The sequence below is a fragment of the Littorina saxatilis genome, linkage group LG14 (genome assembly GCF_037325665.1).
Source record: "Littorina saxatilis isolate snail1 linkage group LG14, US_GU_Lsax_2.0, whole genome shotgun sequence".
NCBI classification, from domain to species: domain Eukaryota; kingdom Metazoa; phylum Mollusca; class Gastropoda; order Littorinimorpha; family Littorinidae; genus Littorina; species Littorina saxatilis.
The window spans coordinates 20193328-20217776 of NC_090258.1; the positions used below are offsets into that span (position 1 = coordinate 20193328).

Below are 24449 nucleotides of genomic sequence, written 5' to 3' on the forward strand. Positions count from 1 at the left end.
CCCCCCCCCCCCCCAAATCACGCACAATAAGCAGTACTCCACTAGTATGGACTAGCTTTGGTGTTAACTGTGCTCAGAAGACACTGACCAGTGGCCCTACATTTCAGGTGTCCTTTCATGGCAGGGAGGAGGGACACACGTGAGGTTCAAACCCCCTACCTGAAAATGTTCTTGAGGTTATCATACGATAGAATGATTGTTCTTTTTTTCTTGGTTCAAACCCTTGCAGCATTCAAACTCCATTTCTTCTGCCAAACTGTCTACCACAACGCCTATCAAAATGCCTAAATTATCACACATGCACCTTATCTTGAGTAAAGTTTACAGATCAAGGAGTAGCAGAAAGTGTCCTTTCTTGGGAGGTGTCCTCTCATTACAGGGGATCTCACATTACAGAAATTGCCGTCCAGTGGAACCTGCTTTTTAAGGCCCTCTCTCTTTCTTTCTTTCTTTCTTAATTTGGTGTTTAACGTCGTTTTCAACCGTTCAAGGTTATATCGCGACGGGGAAAGGGGGGGAGATGGGATAGAGCCACTTGTTAATTGTTTCTTGTTCACAAAAGCACTAATCAAAAAATTGCTCCAGGGGCTTGCAACGTAGTACAATATATGACCTTACTGGGAGAATGCAAGTTTCCAGTACAAAGGACTTAACATTTCTTACATACTGCTTGACTAAAATCTTGACAAACATGGACTATATTCTATACAAGAAACACTTAACAAGGGTAAAAGGAGAAACAGAATCCGTTAGTCGCCTCTTACAACATGCTGGGGAGCATCCAGTAAATTCTTCCCCCTAACCCGCGGGGGGCTTTAAGGCCCTCCATTATAAGCCTCCCTCTGCTGTAAGACCACATTTTGTGAGGTGGTTGTGTCCCTCTTCATGTTTAGACTCCCTCTCTTTCAAGACCCGAATTTCTCAGATCTTAGGTGGTCTTCAAAAAGTAACCACTTAACTTAATAACTTAACGCCCACACCATTTTGTTCCATCAGCGTAAGACTGTCTGCCGGTTGTAATTTACATGCAAGGCTCGACGTAGTTGCTGGGAAACAAGCCAGCAGTTCCGTCCATGACTCCCTCCCACCATCCATCGTCGTTCTTGCGGATGACATAGATGACGGAGTTCTCGGAAAAGCTGAGTTCATCCCCCTTGTCAGCCTCATAGTCATAAATAGCAACCACTGAAATGAAACAAGAAATTCAGTGAGTTCTGTGAGGATTATGAACTTTATAAATCTATCAGGCCCGGGAATGAGTACAAGTGGTTTGGGCGTACTGATGGGAACATTTTGCGTTTTAAGCATTTTTAAGGGCACACGGAGGCTCTTTTCTTACACAAATAGAAAAGGACTTTGTCGTATTTACGACGAAAGGTGTGTCATTCCCAGGCCTGATCTATGAGTGAATAAATATTGTCACTAAACTGCACTTGCATGGGAGAGCATCAAAGATACTGGGGAACACCTGCAGAATTGCATGGGGGGGGGCATACTCTCACCCAATTTCAAGAGAAACACAACAGGAAAATTCGTTTCAAGGAAGGCTCTCACGAAAAGAAGTCACAGCAGCCTGCTATTGTCAAGAAAAAACAATCCCCGTGGTAAAGATACCTATACAATATATCAATTTTATAAAAATCTACCAAACAGTACAGTGCCAAAAAGAAAAACATTGGATGTGGATCTACGTTGTTTTCTTGTGGTTGCGCGACATCAATTCCATAGGTTAAATAAAAACTGCGGCTGCTGTGTCACCAAAACAAAAAAAAATGCAAGAGGTGCCCACTCCTGTATAGGACAAGTAAACTGTATTTTGATGATGTTTTCAACAAATCAGATCAGCAATTTAGAGGACTCCAGGTTTTTAATGCTTATCGTATAAATACTGTTGTCCCAGATGTATTCCCCAGTATCTGGGATGGTGTCCTGTTCATGTATACAGTACAGAGTTCAAACACACAGTGTTTGTGTATACTAAGGGAGATGACCTGGTGACTGATACACCACAGCAACAAGAGTATTCTCCCTTCTTCGCCAGGTGCATTCCCTGCCACCACTATTTATTCCTCTCTCTCTCTCCCCCCCCCCACTCCCCCCCCCACAACCCCCCCCCCCCCCACTCCACCCCACCCCCCAACATACCTTCCCCATGTGTAGTTTTACTATTCAACTTTAGTACAGACATAAATTCTCAACCTAACCCACACACACAGGTGGCAGGCATAAACTGGTCTGACCCAAAAAATCAAAATCTCCCCGCCTGCTACCAGTTTTGCCGAACATGTATCACTTCTAAACCAGACCCACACACACCTTTCTCCAGGTAGGTGGCAGGCATAAACTGGTCCGGCCCCAGGAATCCTGGCCCCGTGGCAGCGTAGGGATCCTGATCGTTATGCGCCATCTGTGACCTGGAATCCTCGCTGCTGGTGTCCTGATGGTCGCTGAATTCCGGCGGCGGCAGAGGGGCAGCCTGGGAGTAGTCAAAGTTGATTCCGCCCATAGCCTCCGGAGGGGGTGGCAAAGGAGGGGATGCTGAAAAATGTGAAACTGTTGTTTAGCTTCTCTCGGAAATTGTCCACTGACAAAAAGTAAACAATAACAATAATGATATTAACAATAACAGCACTGTATTGTCCATTAAAATGAATACATTAAAACGGAAAATTCCCTTTGACACATCTAAGGCAATTTTCCGTACCAAATTAAACAAAAAGCCAAATAAACAAGCTGGAACCGAACAGCTGATTATTGACTACATTCACTATAACTTTTGTCTTTTTAGTTCCTGTTTTGGAGAGATTCTTTGTAGTCGGACAGAAAGAAAAGCATCCTTGTGAAGAAGAAAAAACCCACTTCATTTTTCTAAACGTTTCACACATAAGGACTTTAGCTACCGTCTGTGGTGCAATTCAAATACAATTTGAACTAATCTAAAGAACAATGCCACCACTAAACTGAATGATTTCACATGCAATTCTCTGTGTCAAATTAAAAACTGTTGGTAAAAAAACAAGACCTTTATATGGCAATGATATGAATAGGCCCACGGCTTCACTTTATTCACAATATGCATGCAGTATGAGAGGATTTAGGATGTGCTTACTCCAACACCATGGTCAAATGGTAACACAGTCAGATCTACAATCCTGCATGTAATATATCTCTACTACAGTAATCACACTCTGATGAAATCATAATCCTTCAATGAAAAGTAGACCTGGGAACCCCTGTTTTGCACTTAGAAGTATTCTCAAGCAAACTTGGTGTATTTTCAGAAAATTGAGCGTACTCCACACAGCATTTGAACATCCATGATTCAACCATGTCTACAGATGCTAACCAATACTACATCACACTGAGTTGTGAATTGATTTGATTAACAGGATATTTCAAAAGTGTGTGTGTTATTACCATCGACAACTGGCAACATGACAAAAAAATCTCTGCTGAAACAATTATGAATGCATCGGTATCAAATCTTTGATTAATGAAACAGTCCAATTAAGTGATATCAATAACGAGGTTTGTCATCATTTTCACGAGTTTTCATTCACAAACACCTGGTAAATAAATCTCATGTTCCCCATGCAATAACTCGAGGTGGTGAATGGGTTTGAGCTTTCAGGTGAAACGTGGATTGTCAAAGTAAAAGCCAATCAGGCTGATTGTTTGATGTGTGGAACCATCGTGGCTTTGGATTTGTGTTTCCGAGGACAACGATTGTAAGCATTCACTCTCAAAGACCCAATCAATGTTTATAATTACCGCGGCGACTCATGGTCAATTTGCAACTTACCTCTGTAATCGCAAAATCCACAACGAAAAGTCATAAACACTTAAAAGAAAAGAAATATGCTCAACACTTACTGAATTCACAGGTATGATCGCAGCTCTGTACATTTTCAGACTGGAAGAAAAGCGTCAACAAGCTACGTTTGACGTCACATACAAGTTTGACGTGTTATCTCGTGCTACTGTGACAATGCTTTGTGGCCCGGAGTTGGATTCTAAAAATTCGTCTCCCTGTGGGTTATTGTGCATTTTGTTGCACAACCAAAATGATGACAAAAACGATGTTTGGTAGCTCGTTGTCAGACCAGCACTTTGTTGTTGGTCCTCGGGGAGCATATCGCCTTTTGTCTCATTATTTATCAACCGCGGCCTTCGGCCTTGGTCGATAAAGATGAAACAAAAGACGATATGGTCCCCTTGGACCAACAAAAAAGCGGGTCTGTCAACAAGCCACCAAACATCTTATAATATCCTTTAGTACATTTAACTGTTCTTCACTCTGTCACACTCTCAAAGTATAAAACCTGTTTTAATACTTTTCAATACATGTATTCAGGTTTTCAAACCGATACAAAAAAATAATTCTCTAAACATGAAAAATATCACGAAGACAACAGCTGAAACAAAAACATATCAATAAAACCGGATGAACGATTAATACCTTCACAATCATGCAGACAATATTTGAATTCAAAGCACAATTTACAATCACATGCCTTCATGATTTACACACACAAAGAGCTGTTGAGCAAAAGAAGCAAATGCAAGAAAAAGTTCCCCTGTAACTACATAGGGAAAAGAAGCATCTAATGTGAATGATGCATTTTTTTTTAAATCAAAGCGCACAAAGAAAATGGACAACATAAATGTAGCACAAGAAATAAAGAAAGAATAACAGGTACAGAGGAACCCCCCTTTACAGACCTCCACACATCTGAGATAATCAGGTCTTAAAAAGGAGGATCGAGTCTTAAAAAGGAGGATCGAGTCTTAAAAAGGAGGATCGAGTCTTAAAAAGGAGGGAGTCTTAAAAAGGAGGTAAAATTACAGAGGTTGTGAAAAAAATTCTGAGAAAAAAACCAGGGTCTTAAAAGGGAGGAAGTCTTAAATTGGGGGGGGGGGGGGGTCTGAAAAGGGGGGTTCCACTGTACCGTAACACAGTAATCAGGCTGGCTTTTTGACAATGCCCCTTACACATGACCAAAACACCTATCACAGTTAAAAGCGTGTAGCAGTGTTTACCAAAACATGTGTTGATCTTTGAGTACAGCCAACAAGGGAAAACATCAAAACACACCCTCACTTTAAAACAAAAAATTGATTGCAATATTCTTTCCCTTTATTATTCTCCTTTTAAGAAGAGAAACAAAGTCTTTCCTCTCTTTTTGATTGCAATATTCTTTCCCTTTATTATTCTCCTTTTAAGAAGAGAAACAAAGTCTTTCCTCTCATTTTGATTGCAATATTCTTTCCCTTTATTATTCTCCTTTTAAGAAGAGAAACAAAGTCTTTCCTCTCTTTTTGATTGCAATATTCTTTCCCTTTCTTATTCTCCTTTTTAGAAGAGGAACAAAGTCAATTCCTCTCCTAAACTTGACGGAATGTGTCAGATCATGTGTGCATTATCAAAAGACCAACTTGTAAAATCAGAGAACAAAACCCAAAGGCAAGAAGCAAGACCTTACAAAAGAATGATAAAATCAGAAGACGGAGAGAAATCTGGAGGGGAAAAAAAGAAACCAAGATGCTCAGCAGGCCACACCAGCGTCATTTTCAAAGCATCACAGCTTGGCATGGCATCAGCAAAAACACATTCACATGCAAGTACAATTAGCTGCAGCCATGGACACTCTAGAAAAGAAAGAATTATGAAAACGATGAAGAGACAAATTAGGAGTTAGTCTGGAGACTGTACAATATGTGACCCTCCACCACGAAATGAGTCGCATGTCACCTCGCGCAGTTCTGCGCGAGGCTTAAATATAAGTCTGGGGAGTGTCTGGTAACAGTGTGAGGGTCACCTTAGTCACAGGCTTATAACTCAAACAGTTTTCGCTCTTTTCTGAAACGGTTTTCACCACTGGATAGATCGAGCTTAAAAAACGCTTTAAGTTTAAGAAAATGTAAAAATATGAAAATCATGCAAAAGTGACATGCGACTCTTTCCGTGGTGGAGGGTCACATATTTGAAAGGCGGTCAGGAGAAAAGACTGTGGGGGGGGGGGGGGGGGGGGGGGGGGAATGGGAGGACACATGTAAAGTGGCACCTGTGTTTTAGGCCCCAAAGGTGAGAAGCACTTTCCATAAAAGTACATCTTCAGTTGTCCCTTTGTCTATTATCTTTTCAAGGTAGGTCAAAGAGAGTATACTGAAGGCGCCATTTTGGACAATTTTCTGACGATTTGGACCTTCAAAAGTTCAAGGGACATTCGCTGTACTGTAATTTAAAAACACCTGCAAGGATTTGCTCAAAACTGCTCCGAAACTATACCAAATAATTAAATAAATTTGCCTCTTCGCCCAAGCTCTCCTGTCAGGATTCCTGCTCATAACACAGCCGTTTTCAATTTGAGTAACTCAGCGCTCACACGTTTATTTTAAGGTATTCCTGGTGTGTGGTCACACAATTACAACCCCCAACCTGAACTGTATATTTTTGGGGGGTGGCGATTGGAGACAGTTTTCTTGATAGATGTTATCCCTTTAAGGTAAGTTATTACAGTATATAGTCCTGTGAGGTTGCTTTCTCACTAGGAAAAGCAAGCTGCCGATTACAGTACAGCGCTATACCCACTTTTTACATTTAGTCAAGTTTTGACTAAATGTTTTAACATAGAGGGGGGAATCGAGACGAGGGTCGTGGTGTATGTGTGTCTGTCTGTCTGTCTGTCTGTGTGTGTGTGTAGAGCGATTCAGACTAAACTACTGGACCGATCTTTATGAAATTTGACATGAGAGTTCCTGGGTATGATATCCTCAGACTTTTTTTCATTTTTTTTATAAATTTCTTTGATGACGTCATATCCGGATTTTCGTGAAAGTTGAGGCGGCACTGTCACGCTCTCATATTTCAACCACATTGGTTGAAATTTTGGTCAAGTAATCTCCGACGAAGCCTGGACTTTGGTATTGCATTTCAGCTTGGTGGCTTAAAAATTAATTAATGACTTTGGTCATTAAAAATCTGAAAATTGTAAATAAATTATTTTTTTTATAAAACGATCCAAATTTACGTTCATCTTATTCTCCATCATTTTCTCATTCCAAAAACATATAAATATGTTATATTTGGATTAAAAACAAGCTCTGAAAATTAAAAATATAAAAATTATGATCAAAATTAAATTTTCGAAATCAATTTAAAAACACTTTCATCTTATTCCTTGTCGGTTCCTGATTCCAAAAACATATAGATATGATATGTTTGGATTGAAAACACGCTCAGAAAGTTAAAACGAAGAGAGGTACAGAAAAGCGTGCTATCCTTCTCAGCGCAACTACTACCCCGCTCTTCTTGTCAATTTCACTGCCTTTGCCATGAGCGGTGGACTGACGATGCTACGAGTATACGGTCTTGCTGCGTTGCATTGCGTTCAGTTTCATTCTGTGAGTTCGACAGCTACTTGACTAAATGTTGTATTTTCGCCTTACGCGACTTGTTTTTTCCTTTTCCTGCAATGGGGGTATTTCATGTTTCTAAACCCTGAGACTTTTGCTGTGAACTTGGGATCTTTATCGCGCATATGCGTGCACACGTGGGTGTTCGGATACCAAGGAGATTCAGTACAAAGTTGACTCTGGGCAATAAATCCTTCGCCGAAGGGATAGAGGGTCTACTTTAACTTTATTTGGTGTTTAACGTCGTTTTCAACCACGAAGGTTATATCGCGACGGGGAAAGGGGGGAGATGGGATAGAGCCACTTGTCAATTGATTCTTCTTCACAAAAGCACAAATCAAAAATTTGCTCCAGGGGCTGGCAACGTAGTACAATATATGACCTTACTGGGAGAATGCAAGTTTCCAGTACAAAGGACTTAACATTTCTTACATACTGTTTGACTAAAATCTTTACAAAAATGGACTATATTCTATACAAGAAACACTTAACAAGGATAAAAGGAGAAACAGAATCCGTTAGTCGCCTCTTACGACATGCTGGGGAGCATCGGGTAAATTCTTCCCCCTAACCCGGGGGGGGAAAGAGGGTCTACATTTGAACAATTAATCACAAATCCTTTTCTGTGTGCTTGTATGCCTTCAGTCTTCATCAGGAGCTCCCAGCAGCACAACCCAAAACAAAACAAAACTTGGTCCAAAGATAATGACGATGACCCCCGTTAGCAGAGTTCACTACAGTAGAACCAGACCCGAGTCGAGCGAGAAGAAACATCTAAGAGCAAAATACAAGGGGAGTAATCATGCAAACCTTCCAACAACATTGTGTCCCCTGACAAAGGTGGGGGAGGGGGTGGCATGTCTGAAAAAGAATTCACAGCACAACACATGAACGCAACATTCAACAAAATACAGCCAGAAAAAAACCCATTCAAAGCAATGAAAGCTTGGAAGTAAAAATGTTCCCAACACATGTAGAAACAAAACAAATCCTGCAGATAACAAAATACATAAGGCAAAAAAAAAAAAAAGTGTGGTTAAGGTAACATAGCCCAAAAAAATAGGGTAGGAAGGTAGGCAATCACTTTTTTATTTTTAACTTTTTTTTCTAATGTGTACAAATTAAACCTACTTGACAGGGAAATAAGTGTGCGACTCGAGCGCTGTCGCTTTCATTGCGTTTTCTGCACTCGTTTTTTGTTTTTTGTTGACAAATGTAATAAAAAGTTATAGGGTCGGCCCCTAAAAATAGGGTAGGTCGGGTTACCGTAACCACACCTATTTTTTTTAGGCCTAAACAAAGGAAAAGTATAAGCACAAAACAAGATCCATCACACTATAACAAAAAGTAAATTGAACAATAATTAGTCAGATTACTCAAAATGTCTAGCACATCGCTTTGCCTATTTTTGTACTAACACCTTCTTTTCGAGTGTCACTGTCAGTCATATTGAACAGTTACAGTAAAACTGAACAAGCCATACAACGACAACAGTTTCCGAAGCAAAAATTATGCTTTGTTGTTTTTGTTTTTTTAGATGTTTAACATACACCATTGTTAATGTTTCATGTTACAGTTGCACTTGCAGCGTTATCTATCTTTCTTTCTCTCATAAAATAAAGATCAGTCAGCCAGTCTTTCTCTCTATCTCAATTAACACTTTCTACCCCACCTATGTTGACCAAGTGTTTTTTTAGCCGAGACCAGCTGTGCTGCAGCAGGTCACTCAGAATTGTAGTAACTGTGTAGTAACTGTGTATCAACACGCTGGAATGCAGGCGTTAGATGGATGTTACAGGAAGCGACTGAAGCTAACAGTCTGAGCGGATATATCCGTACCTGGTCAGATAGAGCCATATGAGTATGTACGAATATATCCGTACCTGGGAGACAATGAGTTAAGAAAAGGTGAGCACCGAAAGAAAATTTTACATTTATCTTGTATATCTTCTCCTTATATGACAGTACACACCGTACCTTTGGATTCCAAGTATATGTTTTGTGTATTTGTATGTCTTTATCGAACAGACGTCCCATAAGCCAAGCAAAACCACAACCAGAACTGCTTTGATTAATCTTAAAAAAATAAAAAAAATTAAATCTCTGTTCCCTCTTGATTCTAGCATCTCCACAATAACAAAACACTGATACATGAATACACGTAAACTGACCGATTTCTCACAAAACACAACACCAAGCAAAACAAAGATACATATAAAAGCAATAGGACTGCACTTCCGTTTTCAAGGTCAAAGCTTCAAATTGACTGTCTTTAAAAAAAATAAAAGGGCAACATTTATTATGCAGATAGTAGAAAAGCTGTAATAGGGAACAATTCACTTCAGCTCATGCAAAAAGCACACCATCGCTAAAAAAATAATATCATCATGACATCTGCTGAAAACAAGACGTACTCTCTGCAGAGAAAAAACAACAAACCAGTCACATGCACAACTCAATCGCCAGAGTAGAAAGTAAGACGTAGGCATGTTACTCATATGCTGCAAAAAGAATACATGTACGAACAACATCTACCACATAACGACAGTCATAACCATTCACGAGTGTTCACTGAAATTGTCGATTTCTCTCACCAGTGTACTGCGGCCTCATACCACTTTGATAATGGAATCGAAACAGAGCTGCACGAAAAGCCATAAAGCACATGACATTTCAGGTCACGACACCACCTAAAACCCCACAGCAGTTCAAGAGTACAATCTCCTGCCTGCAAAGTCTGGGCATCTACTGGTATCAAAGTGTACTACTGCTAAGGTCTAAGAATTTAAAAAGTGCAAAAAGTCTATACCAGTTTGCAAGCTCTATAAGCATTGCAGTATAAAGAAACACCAGCCTAACTGTCAAACTAACAATATTTACCTATTCTGTATTCATAAAGCATTATCACTGAATCTCTCAGTGCTTTTCTTTTTTTAAAAACACTAGCACCATCAGAAAGTTCCAAACGTTTTATACGTTATTAACAGTATAGCAAAACAAAATGTGACTCTTGGAAATAGTTCTGCTCTTTAACTAACTCCTCAACGAATACATGCTTACATTTAAACCTTGCCTTTGATGAGAGAAAAAAAACAAAAACGCCCGTGATTAAGCATAAACTTAATTCTGGTTCCTAAAAAAGTTTTCAATTATTACATGCTTACGTATAAATTTGCACTTTGAAAATAAAGAAATATTCTGCACAATATCACACATAGCTAACTCACTTTGAAGACAAAGAGTTTCTTAAAGCTGAAAGAGCTGAAAGAGATCTGCTTTGAAAAGAAAGAGGAAGTTTTTTTACGCTGGCATATCACTGGCTTTGAACTAAAGAGTAACAGATTTCCATAAAGTTCACACTCTTAGGCCAACAAAAAAATAGGTCTGTTTACGGTAACATAGGCCCAAAAAATAGGGTCGGTAGGTCGGGATTGTTTTTGTTGGTTTTTTTGTTTTTTTTTCCAAAAAACCATATTTTTACGTTATTTTGCCAAAAAAACAAGATTTTAATTTTTTTTCCCCAAATGCCAAAAAAAGTCTAGATGCGCGAAAAAACTAGGGTCGGTCGGGTTACCGTAACTAAACAGACCTATGTTTTTTTTTTGGCCTTATCTAAGGTGCATTGAAATGCTGACAACTTGTATAACTCACTTTAAAAAGAAGCAGAATTTCTGAATGCAGTTAAATAAGTGTAATCTAAAAAACATAACTGCTTTCAAAAGAAACTGTTTGTTAATGCTGACATATTGCTTGCTTTGAAAAGAAATATCAAGTTTTTGAATGCTGTAAGGCAAAAAAAAAAAAATTGTCTGTTTAGGGTAACATGACCAAAAAAAGTAGGGTCGGTAGGTAGGTAGGTTGTTTTTTTGTTTTTTGGTGTTTTTTTTGTGTGTGTGTAAATGCTATGTTGGCTGAACATTCACTTCTTATATTTTGATGAATACATGTTTCAAAACTAACGTATAAATAAAACAGAGAGAAAGGGAGAGAAAGAAACGCCAAATGTCTCTTTTTAGCATTTTTACCTCTTTTTTTTTCTTTTTTTTTTTGAAATCAAAATTTTTGTGTCGGCGCCAAATCGATAGGGTCGGTCGGGTTACCCTAAACAGACAATTTTTTTTTTTTGGCCTAATATAAATCTAACCTTGAGCATAGCATACACAAAGTTAAAGTGCAAAGTGGAACCCCCATTTTAAAACTTCCCCCATTTTAAAGCTTCCCCCTTGCCTTTTCAGATTTTTGGAGGACCTAAAAGGGAGGTTCCACTGTAACGATAAAGTGTTAGCAGGAGCACAGTTAAAACTACAGACGGAGAGAAAAACCCTTTACCCATGGAGTCTTGCCCAGTGAGTGGTGCAGGCGCAGGCTGGACTATGTGTGTGTTGGACTTTGGCCGCATGTTCGGGCCCTGACCCGCCGGACCTCCGGGCACCATACCTGGACCTCCGGGCATCATCATTGTCGGGGCACCTTGGATGTGCATGGTTTCACGCCCCATCTGACTTCCCGGCCTTCCCATCATCCCCTGGGGCACACGCACCTGGCCCATTTGGACGTTAGGAGATGGAGCGTACGGCCCTTGGATTTTGACTGGGGTATTGCTGTTGCCTTTTGGGTCAGAGACAAGTTTGGGGATTGGTTAGTCCAGTGTGAAGGTGTAGAAATACCTTTCACTATAAGTTAAGAAGAGAAGAAAAACTGCAAAGTTGATTCTATTCAATTTCACACACACAGAAGATGAAGACAAAGAGGAAAATGTAGAGAACGTTCTTTGATAGTTGGTGTAGAAATTGTTTTTGAATCATTTGTTTACTAATACCTTTTCGCTATGAGTTCAGAAAAAAAAAGAAGATTTGCAAAGCTATACTGCTTAAATTCACACACAAAGAAAATGTAGACAGAGAAGAAAATGTTTGGAAAATAATATTACTCACACACCAAGGTTAGTCAAGGGCTGACACTTTCACACGTTCACAACAAAACCAAAACTTTGATTCAATTCAATGTTGACAGATAGAGTTAGACATCCTCACGCTCTGCTCTGGAGAGCAATATGTAGGAAAAGGTAAACTATGTTTTTGAAATTTCAAGAAAACCAAGAAGAAGAAACACAACAAATAAATAAACCTTACAAAAAGAAATAACAAGAAGGGCAAAGCCCATACGACTCACATGCTTGACCTTGACCTTTACATAGCAATGACATCATACACTAAGAACTGCTTTACACATTTTTCCAACCAAAATACATCAAGGTCAAGGTCATCCAAGGTCATGCAACACAAAGCTGTTAATTCAAGACATAGGAAGTACAATGGTGCTTATTGGCTCTTTCTACCATGAGATATGGTCACTTTTAGTGGTTCACTACCTTATTTTGGTCACATTTCATAAGGGTCAAAGTGACCTTGACCTTGATCATATGTGACCAAATGTGTCTCATGATGAAAGCATAACATGTGCCCCACATAATTTTTAAGTTTGAAACAGTTATCTTCCATAGTTCAGGGTCAAGGTCACTTCAAAATATGTATACAATCCAACTTTGAAGAGCTCCTGTGACCTTGACCTTGAAGCAAGGTAAACCAAACTGGTATCAAAAGATGGGGCTTACTTTGGCCTATATATCATATATAGGTGAGGTATTGAATCTCAAAAACTTCAGAGAAAATGGGAAAAATGTGAAAAATAGCTGTTTTTTAGACAACATTTATGGCCCCTGCGACCTTGACCTTGAAGCAAGGTCAAGATGCTATGTATGTTTTTTGGGGCCTTGTAATCATACACCATCTTGCCAAATTTGGTACTGATAGACTGAATAGTGTCCAAGAAATATCCAACGTTAAAGTTTTCCGGACGGACGTACGGACGGACGACTCGGGTGAGTACATAGACTCACTTTTGCTTCGCATGTGAGTCAAAAACGAGAGATTTAAGTGTGAACAAATAGAGTAAAACCTATATGCCCAAGACTATACAGTAGACACACACACAAAAAGTATGGACAAAGTCAAAGACAAAGCCATCACAATCACCACAATGAACCATGTTAACCAGTGCAAACAGTCAGAGAACCACAGATTCAAATAATCAAAAGAACATCACCAATATTTCCCAACCCTTTCAAACCAGACCTCCTCGATCCCCCCCCCCACCTCTTTTCAAACTCTACACACCTGGAGAGTATTGGCCAGCATTCGGTTGCTGTTGTGGTGCAGCAGGCACAACCGGAGGGCCGATTGGGCGATAGTGCGCTCCCCCCGCCCTTCCCAGGGTGCTGGAGTTGCCTTGGCGATACTGAGGGGGCGTGGGGGGCCTTGTGGTCGGTGCCTGACTGCCTGAGCCGCTGCTGCTGACAGAAGGGCTTCGGCCTGTGCGGGGTGTGTTTGCCTGTGACTGTGGCTGAAAACAGCAATCAGTTGTTCAGACATAGGAGCAAGGATGCACGAAAAAGTCTGAAAGTGGGCTTTGGTTAAAAAAATAATGCATATATTGTGCGCATGTGCATCTGTCTGTCTGTGTTTAAGTATGTGTGTAAGCCTCAACAAACACTTCAGTACAACTTACAATCTACATACAATCAAAAGACTAGAAGAAAAACTAACACCTGCCAATTTAGTACACATTTTTTTTTTTTTCATAGAAATTCATGGCAACATAATTTTGTTAATCAGCCAGACTTCATTAAATCAAATGCTTTCGCCAAGAAACATCTCCTCATAACTCCGTCTTACTCTGACTCCATGACCTATGTCGTCCAAACTGGAATAGTCGATAGGCTTGCGAGTGTACTTGATTGGTCGCTCAGTCTGCTCGGGAAACAGGATGCCGCTCTTGACTCCCATTGGTCGACACGCCGTCCTGTTAGTAGTCAGCACTCCAATCTCCCGCCGGGCCACTTTCTCCTTGTGGATCATCACAATCTAAAGACAAGGACAAAACAAAATAAGCACATCACTTCAGAAATTAATTTACATGTACAGCGGCACCACCACTTTTAGTTTTAAGACTTACACAAAATCTGAGAAAATCAGGTCTTACTCTTAGTCTTAGAAGGGAGGAGAGTCTATCTCTATACAGGGGTGTACCTTAACTTTTTTTGCTACCGGCCAGGGGGGCCGGTAAGTCAAAAATTGAACCGGCCCCCCAAAATCCCAACCGGCCCCCAACCTGCCGGGATTTCTTACAACCGCCCCAGCGGCTCGTCGCGTGCTAACCACATACACAAAAGACATATTCATACTTATAATGCATACATGTGGATTTGCACTACTAATAACTACCACAAACACACACAAAACTTGATGACAAAAATGCAATGTTTTAATATAATGATAAATAACCTTGTTTTAATAAAGAATTTAAAATAAAAGCCGCCACAAAGAAACAAGAAATCAAAACCACATTCACACCCTGTCACACAATCACACACTAAACCTCACTAAAAGTTACCCCATTTATGTACCCCCTACCACACAATTTACAAAGTAATTTACTGTGGAACTTTACTTACCACATAAACACACACTACAAAAGAGTAAATCAGCAATTTTTTTTAATCTAAATTATGTTTTTTGTTGTGTAAAACCAAGTATAAAAAGCTGACTACAAACAAATCTTTTTCTAAGTTGCTTTCTTGTTTTGTTTCTTTTTCTTTATGTCCGTGTTATTAATATTACTGTTAGATCAAGCAGAAGTATAAAAGTTGCATACCAGCCAAATTTACCACAGCTTAAGCATTATATTTCATTTCTATTTCCTAATGAAAACAAACAGATGTTCAGATTTCCTGATCCTAGAATTGTTCACAGGTGATCTTTATGCTTTTGATTCAGCAGAGTTGCATCCCTTGTCCTATTGTTGAAGGTCTGTCTTTTCTTCTTTATCACATACAACTGGACAAACGTTGGCCGATTCAGGCGAATACTCTTCGGACATTTGGCCGATAGGGACATGAAATTTTCGGCCAAAGTAAAAAAAAATCGGCGATTGGCCGAAGGGCCGACCCAAACGACACCCCCGCATCACATACCTTTGTCACAATCACACTAATGCACAAACACAATTTGCACTCACACTAAGTCACAGACAAACCCAGTTACTGACATTCACTCACACACAGTCATAACCTAACACACATACAGTCGAGATCATTTAACACGAAAAACGATAAGCCGAAAAAACCCATTACGCGAAACGTGTTGTCAGTCCCAATCATTCCCTTCATAAACCCTACTAAACAAAACATCATGACGCGAAATAAAACGATCTGAGACTCACGCAAAAAACGTTTACACGAAGCCGATTCTCGGTCTCTTGCACCACCAAACAACTGTTTTTTTCAACTTGTACAGGGTCCCCACTGGTTTTTAGAAACAAAATTCCATGACTTTTCCATGACTTTCCATGAGCCTCAATAATATTTTCCATGACTAGATCCACAGGTCGCCATTTCCGAACACGCAAACTTTTTACGTCTTGTCACTGCCAGTTTTGACACTGACTGGCTTGCTTTGCACTGAATTTGAGTCAGTTTCTACGCAGTGTCTCTTCGACAAGCAAGTCAAGCATTTTCTACGCAGTCAGATTATCGGTAATGTTTGCTGGTCCTGTCATTTCACTAAACTGGACCAGCCACTGTTTGTATCCATCTGCACTTTCGTAAATTCCGTTTCGTAACAGTCACTGTGACTTGACGAACTGTCATTTTTTTCACCGCGATACACAGTTCATTGCGAAGATCTTCCTCGGTAATTCGTTCCAATTCCGCATACTTTTTGTTGTCAAGAAACAACTCGAAAGAAAGTTTCAAACTCATCATCCTCCATCTTGCTTGTCGAAGCGCTAAAGTACTTTATCGATGCAAAAACAAAAGCAGAAAACTTCGACGAAACCGACTCAAATGCAGCGCAGACGACACGATGAGATAACGGAAGGAAGTGAGCCTCGCTTTGGCTCAAGTGCCATTAAAAATACCGTTATTCTTGTATGCAAATACGAACGAGAAGTTGGTCATACAAACAAGCCTTGTGCTGGCGACGCAAATCGCCGCTGGCTGGCAAAGGGGGGGGGGGGGGAGGAAATGGCTGGGCGACGAAAATCGCCGCTGGCGTGCTAAAGATTAATTTTTTTTTCTTTCTTATTTTTGTTAAATTCCATGACTTTCCATGGCTTGAATTGAAATTCCATGACTTTCCAGGCCTGGAAAATTAAAAATCAAATTCCATGACTTTCCAGATTTTTCATGACCTGTACGAACCCTGTTGTAGCTTCCAAAGCGAGAAGTGTTCACGTGTTTGCATGACTGACTGAATATCTCATTTTCCTTCTGACCGTGATTGAAGCGAGAAGTGTTCACGTGTACAACATCACATGTACAACATCACTTCGGCACTCAAACGGCTGAAGCCATGGTTTTTCATTTCTAATCCAGGTCATTACTTTATTTTGACTAGATAAAGGTCAGTTGCCAGATATCTGCTTCATTTTGCAAAGAACTGTGCAGGAATTCCTACCTTATAAACAGGCAAAGTTACAGAAACGTCATGAAAGTAATCCGCAGATCGAACCAAAACCGAAAGTTGTGATGACGTCATGACATTTTGCGATGTACGTCAGCGAAGCTCGTGCACATGTGGTCTGTCTTGCTAAAAACAATGGCTGACGAACATGGTTTCGAAATCTGGAACTGTTTTTTTGTTTTCCCCGATCCGTGACCGAGTGACGCGATATAGAACCACGCGTTCGTTTGAATCAATAAACTCTCCTCAGGCAGTGAAGTTTGAAGGTGTCAGTAGTGTAGTCTCCTAAATTGCTCAACACTGTGGACAGTCCGGAGTGCAGTTATGTCCCGTGAATAAGCGAGTCAAAGCTTATTTTTTAAGGTATGCCACTGTTTTATCTTCTTTATCTTGCTTTAAATAAAAAAAATTCAGTTTGATCATTTTCGTTATCGCGAAAAAACGTTAGCTCGAAAAAAAATATTGGTCCCTTTCATTTTGTGTAAAGCGATCTCGACTGTACAAACAAACACACATACAAACAAACACACACACACACATGTATGCAAACACACCTGTGACAGATGATTGACTGAAGACTCCATGTTTGCTAGCTGGGACTGCTGCAGGTCCAACAGTCTCAGGAAGTTGGTGGCCAGCTGGTTGACTTGATAGGCCACTGATGCCAGTGAATGCGTCGTGTAGTTCTTGGTTTCCTCCAGAGCTTTTCTCTTGTCATTAGCCTGTACATGATTTATTTGTTCAAAATGATCAGTGGTCAAATATTTAGAGGTTTCTTGGTTTTTGATGTCCCCTCATGTTCTTAATTCTATGTTTTAGCTTTGTTTTGCATGTTATTGTTAATTTTGTTAAAAAATGTAATCAGACATGGGAACCCCTGTTTTACACTTGGAGTATTATCAAGCAAACTTGGTGTATTTTCAGAGAAGTGAGCGTACTCCTCACAGCATTTGAACATCCATGATTCAAACATGTTTCACACGAGTTTGTCGCACTAAAACAAATGCTTCTTTCAATGTTTACTGGCAAAAACTGTAATCATGTGTCAAAATACTGGATCGGCTTCAGGATGCTCTTGTGAAGAAAAGTAGTCTAGGAATTGTTCTCGTCGTATTACTGGGGTTTAACCGTAGTGCTCGTATTCTAGACAATCAATGAATCATGCGTACAAAATACAGCGAATTTGTATGGGTTCGAAGGTCTGCGTAAATTGTAATCTATACTATAGACCTCATCGGTATTCCAAGCTCTCACAAGCTCCCGAAAACTCCGAAGCACAGCAAAGCACATGGTACAGCTATCTTGCGAGACTTGCAAAGCACGATGTACAAAGAAAGCTTCTGAGAATTTTGAAGCATAAAAAAGAGAATGTCCTGCGAATATGAGAGGTACTCCGATTTCGGAAAAGGTCTAATTATCCAAATCCACGATCAGTCTTCGTCCTATATTATTCAAATTGATTTATTCACTGTAGGTATCATAACACCACAAACTTCTTTCAATAGTAGTATAGTTTCATGTGAGTTATCAATTCATCATGTTCGTGGTAAAAAAAATAAAAAATAAAAAACATGTACACTGTCATTGTCATTACTGCTTCCATATTTCTGGTTCTACTTAGTTCTAGCCTCTGACATTCACTATGACTATGAGTATGAGTCTCTTGAGTATGACTATGAGTTTTACTAGTATAAATTATACAGCGACTATGAAAAACTCATGAACACAAATAGAAATGTATGCCTATTGCCTAGCTTTAAGTTCAATGTACAAGAAACCCAACCCAATGTTAGTAATGCTCTGTCAATACTAAAGGCGTCGGACTTTTTTCAACAAGTGCACATAGACAGTACATTCGCACATTAATGCATAACGAGGAGACAGTCTTGCTGTCTGGATCGATTCCTCATTTCTTGTGTTGAAATTAGCACTTCCGCATTGCAAACAAGCGCTTATTTCATAAATAACGAGCGCAAAATAACTCACCTGTAGATAGTTTGACTCGCAATATTTGGCGACATGTTCTAAGTGGGTGTAGTTTTCCTGCAAACTTTTCCGCCCCTCCGGAATTTCAGCATCTATCAGAGTCAGAAGACTCTGAAAATCGGTCGCAGCCATTTTGGACGTGAGCCGGAAGCAGACGAATGACTGTTCGGCAATGCTCGTTCATTTCCGTAAATTAAGTCCGGTTATGTCCCTTGAGTGGACATATCAACTGACTCGAACTGAAAGTACTGAGAACTTCGTCACAATAAGAAAGACGAGAAATGTCAATGATGGTAGGCCTCAGGGGCGGATTTAGGGAGGTGTTACAGGGGTTCCAGACCCCCCCCCCCGGCTGTCCAACACTGAAACAAAAAAAGATTTTGTCTGTGAAAAAAAAGAAGAAAAAAAAGATTCATTCATCGAGTCATTCATTAATTTGTAAACAAATATGTGTTGACATTACTCATGTACTTTCAATAGAATCCTTCTCAGTATCATTTTTGTACAGTTTTAACTGCCACTCATATGCGACATGTCTTTCTTCTAACCATGCTGTATGATGTCGGGAGCAGATATCAGTGAAGATAAATTGCCATTATTTAATACTAACTTTAACAGAAATAATGAGTGGCTGCTGACACCAGTTGATCATGTTTAAAATCAAGGATAAGCCACAAATTGTTTATAAAATAGCTCAAATTCTTCAGATTCTCCCCTGGACCCCAGGTTTTACCAGGTTGACTATGATTCCGTCATCTTTGGGTCGATGTACAGTGATTGGGACGTTTAATTTTTTTGTCATAAATTAAACGTTCCCATTCTTGTGTTTAAAAAAAAATTGTATTCGAGTCATAATCAACTGCCGCATAATTTTAAGTTGTCACGAAAACTAACATTGGCACAATGCAGAGCACAACTCAGTGATTACTGAGACAGAATGATATCCCTTTACTGAAAAGAGAAAAAAAGAAAAAATATTTTACCGCGCGTAACTTTGCAACGATATGACAACTTATTACCAATTCAGTGTGGCTTTCTGACCAATCAGGACGGATTCTAGGTGACCCTCTAAATGTTATAACGTTCAGACAGGGATCCTTTTTGTTTATCACGCTAAAAATTAACAAGACAAAGTAAAAATGTAATTCAACAATATCAGCGTGATTTATTCTAAAGAATGATACTTCAAATGCTGTCAGGTAATACTCTCTTTATCTAAAAAATACCGAAAAGCGAGTTTTGTCGGTGCCGGGTGCGTAACGGAACAGCAAGGCGCCGCCCATCGTCTGATCGCGTGTGCAATGCCCGACCGCTCACTTGAAATCTAAATGATCAAAGTTCGCAAAAATCAAGTGAAATTGCGCCACTCGCTTTACATCAAATGTATCTTTACGTCATTTCCCATCCGTCTGGAGTCGGTTCCAAATCTGTCGCTCTCTGTTCAACGAGAAAAAGCGAAGCAACCGAAACGCATGTTCAACATGGTTTATCTTGTGAGATTGTTGTGTGTCAAATGCATTTGACCTGTGAATATTCATCACGTCAGGTGTGTTACTCTGATTGGCTGACTCGGGTCACGAGAATTCTTTGACTGACAGCGGGCATAATCAGGTAGAAGCCCTCAGTCAAGTTCCCATTGCGGTTGTTCTGTCTAATTCGCGGGGTTGCTTCGAAATTTCTTTTGGTCGAATTAAACCGTTATTTCTAAGGCCTAAAAAAAAAATAGGTGTGGTTACGGTAACCTACCCTATTTTTAGGGGCCGATCCTATAACTTTTTATTACATTTCACACACACAAAAAAAAACGAGTGCAAAAAACGCAATGAAAGCGAAAGCGCCCGAGTCGCACACTTATTTCCCTGTCAAGTAGGTTTAATTTGTACACATTAGAAAAAAAAGTAAAAAAAAAAAAAAAAAGTGATTGCCTACCTACCTACCCTATTCTTTTTGGCTATGTTACCGTAACCACACCTATTTTTTTTTTTTTGCCTAATATGCTGACTGTTAGCAAATGATAACAGACATGTCTCACAAACGATATCTATGGCATACCATTTGTCAAATAATTATTTGGATACTTTTCCATGGTTTTTTCACCAGTTTTAGCTAAATAATCATTATTTAGAAGCTCATGTGCTAAATAAGTAATTGTTTATAAACAATGTAAAACAATTCTAAATATTTTTTTGTTTACGTAAACCATTCATTATTTACCTAAACAATTCATTGTTTACGTAAATAATTCATTGTTTACGTAAATAATGATTTATGTAGCAACATTGCTGATTGTTTACAAACAATGTAAAATACGTCTAAATAATATATTGTTAAACAATATATTATTTAGACTTATATTGCATTGTTTATAAACAATCAGCAATGTTGCTAAATAAATCATTATTTACGTAAACAATTAATCATTTACGTAAACAATGAATTGTTTAGCCAACACATTTTCCATTATTTAGGGGTTTCTAGGATTCGCTTCTGAACTAAGTTTTATGTCTTTCAGTGATTACTATAATTGAATACAAGGTCTCTCCACACACTCTTATCTTAAAATAGCTGTTGTTTGGATATTATTTTGTTTATTTTACAAGCCGAAATTGCTGTTATAAACAAATTTACGAACATTTTCTGATAAATAATGTTTGGAGATACCTTGTATTGAATTATAGTATATGCACAAAGAAAAACAAAATTAAGCTTAGAAGTCAATTCTTGATTCCCCTAAATAATGGAAACTGCTTTCCATAAACAATGAATTGTTTTGGGAAAGCAGTTTTCATTATTTAGCGAATCTGCTAAATAATGCATTATAATTATAGGTAAATAATGATTTATTTAGCAACTGCTCACTTTATCCACCCAAAAAATATTATTTTGTGAAATAAGTGATTATTTGTGTAAACAATACATTATTTACGTAAACAATGAATTATTTACGTAAACAATGAATTATTTACGTAAACAATGAATTGTTTAGGTAAACAATGAATGGTTTACGTAAACAAAAAATTATTTAGAATCTTTTTTACATTGTTTATAAACAATTACTTATTTAGCACATGAGCTTCTAAATAATAATTATTTAGCTAAAACTGGTGAAAAAAACATGAAAAAGTATCCAAATAATTATTTGACAAACGGAATGCCATAGATATCAGCATTCGCCTAAAAGGCTCATGCTCGATATATTTTTTTCTCGACATGTCTTGTTATCATTTGCTAACAGTCAGCATATTAGAAATAACTCATAACATCGCGTGAAGCGAAAATAATACATTTAGTCAACTATCAAAGTCACAGAATGATACTGAACGCACTGCATTGCCAGGAAGACAATACTTTTCACCCGCGACCGAGACTGAAAGCGCCGACACACTGATTCGCGTAAAAAACGTAGTCAGTGCACAGAAACTAGTAGCGGCCCGTAACAATGAGAAGTAACTCATGTAGCGTCAAGCGCTTCACAGGAAAGCGCGCTTTTGGTCAGTTATTCTTTTTAACTTTCTGAGCTTGTTTTTAATTCAAACATATCATATATATCTAAATGTTTTTTTGAATCAGGAAATGAAGATGAAATAATTTTTGGAACGATTACTAAGATTTTATTTTTAATTAGAATTTTAATGACCATTTTCGCTCTTGTTATCATCAGTAGTAGTAGTAGTAGTAGTAGTAGTAGTAGTAGTAGTAGTAGTAGTAGTAGTAGTAGTAGCAGTAGTGGTAGTAGTAGTGGTAGTAGTAGTACATGTAGTATTTACTACAATGACGTCAATATTCTTCCAGGAAATTGCACGATGAGTTTGTTTTGAGAAAGAAAAGTTGATAATACCAATAGCTTTTTTTTTCTTTTTTTTTTTTTAACTTGTTGTATTCAATAGATTGATGACAATTCTCTGACGAATGTTGAATAATTATGAATAGTAGTCATTCAGAAAACGTAGTGAGAACGTTCTTACCGGACCGAGGGTGACCTCAGGTCGTCCCACGTGAGCGTTCTTTCCAAGGGAGAGGGATGCGGCAATGCATTTAGAACAACAAGGTGAACGATTTCACCTGCCTTGTTATTTATTTTGTTCAAACGAAGTCAAGATCGCCTCTTTGGAGGAACTGGATGATGTGCATTCTTTTGAGAGCTTATATGGTTAGAATGTCTTTGACACACACACACACACACACACACACACACACACACACACACACACCCGCGAAACACACACACACACACACACACATCGGCGAGAGATAGAGAGAGAGAGAGAGAGAGAGACACACACACACACACACACACACACACAAACACACAGAGGGAGAGATGCAAACGGACAGACAGACAGATTGACTGACAGATTGTGTTCTCAGTGGCGCTCTGCGCGGTAAAACACCATACACTGTCACACGTGTTTTATCCCAGCCTCTGTTGACTCAGTATCCAGCCGGCCTATTTGCGCGCACTGCATCAGAGTTCAATCTTTTAATTAACCCCTGCTATAACCTCACACTCTCAAAACCGTGGTCGTACTCGCTGTCACACAATAGTTACACACGGTCGTAATTATGCTCTCAGTTTATTCATGGTGATTTTACATTGCATGGAGATTATTTACAATGAACAAAAGTCAACAACATGCGATTATTACAGCACTTCATAATACAGTGAGAAAAGTCGACAAAAATGGCAAGAATGGTGATTGAAAGGCAAACAGAAAAAGATAAACAAAACTTTCTTTCTTTATTTGGTGTTTAACGTCGTTTTCAACCACGAAGGTTATATCGCGACGGGGAAAGGGGGGAGAGGGGATAGAGCCACTTGTCAATTGTTTCTTGTTCACAAAAGCATCTTTGTTTCTTTATTTGGTGTTTAACGTCGTTTTCAACCACGAAGGTTATATCGCGACGGGGAAAGGGGGGAGAGGGGATAGAGCCACTTGTCAATTGTTTCTTGTTCACAAAAGCACTAATCAAAAATTTGCTCCAGGGGCTTGCAATGCAAGTTTCCAGTACAAAGCACTTAACATTTCTTACATACTGCTTGACTAAAATCTTTACAAAAATTGACTATATTCTATACAAGAAACACTTAACAAGGGTAAAAGGAGAAACAGAATCCGTTAGTCGCCTCTTACGACATGCTGGGGAGCATCGGGTAAATTCTTCCCCCAAACCCGCGGGGGGTATAAACAAAACTGCACATTTCCAAAACGAACGAAAATGTCAATCAAATTATATACTTCAAATACATGTGTGGAGCAGGGTGAATATTCATCAGCTGCGGTAACCTTTGACCCCTCTACCCTCTTCTCTACTATTCACTCCATTCCGGCGTATTTTTGTCTTTGTGAAATGTGTGCATTGGTGAGTATCCGAATTTCAAACTCCTGGAATCTTTTCACTAACTCCCTGCATACTCACAAATAATGTTTCCGTCAAACAACGACCCCGTTTACATTTCTCACTATTCAAGTACATTTCTTGTGGATAGTGTTTCTTTTTTGTTTCTTTTTCTTTTTCCATAAGGCC

General features: G+C 39.1%; 1 protein-coding gene across 3 annotated transcripts; it reads right to left on the reverse strand.

The window, feature by feature from the left end:
- Positions 1-19073, reverse strand: LOC138947316 (abl interactor 2-like). Of its 3 annotated transcripts, none has more exons than XM_070318760.1 (8): positions 18924-19073; positions 17492-17659; positions 14151-14339; positions 13593-13818; positions 11746-12024; positions 8227-8277; positions 2317-2538; positions 1-1185 (listed from the first exon to the last, which is right to left on the reverse strand). In XM_070318760.1, the coding sequence occupies exons 1-8, from the start codon at positions 19053-19055 to the stop codon at positions 1022-1024; spliced, it is 1431 nt and encodes a 476-aa protein (XP_070174861.1). In that variant the 5' UTR covers positions 19056-19073; the 3' UTR covers positions 1-1021. The 3 variants fall into 3 exon arrangements, with proteins under 3 accessions (XP_070174861.1, XP_070174862.1, XP_070174863.1); XM_070318761.1 differs by lacking the exon at positions 8227-8277 and adding an exon at positions 10011-10058; XM_070318762.1 differs by lacking the exon at positions 8227-8277.
- Between the last annotated feature and the right edge of the window lie 5376 nt (positions 19074-24449).

What these genes read in the sequence shown, in the direction of transcription:
- LOC138947316 (XM_070318760.1), bottom strand. Translation starts at nt 19,055, where the DNA reads ATGGCTGCGACCGATTTTCAGAGTCTTCTGACTCTGATAGATGCTGAA. An exon ending in CAGTCAATCATCTGTCACAG is followed by an intron (nt 14,340 to 17,491) that starts GTGTGTTTGCAT and finishes CCTTGTCTTTAG; the next exon opens with ATTGTGATGATCCACAAGGA. An exon ending in TGCTGGCCAATACTCTCCAG is followed by an intron (nt 12,025 to 13,592) that starts GTGTGTAGAGTT and finishes CTGACCCAAAAG; the next exon opens with GCAACAGCAATACCCCAGTC.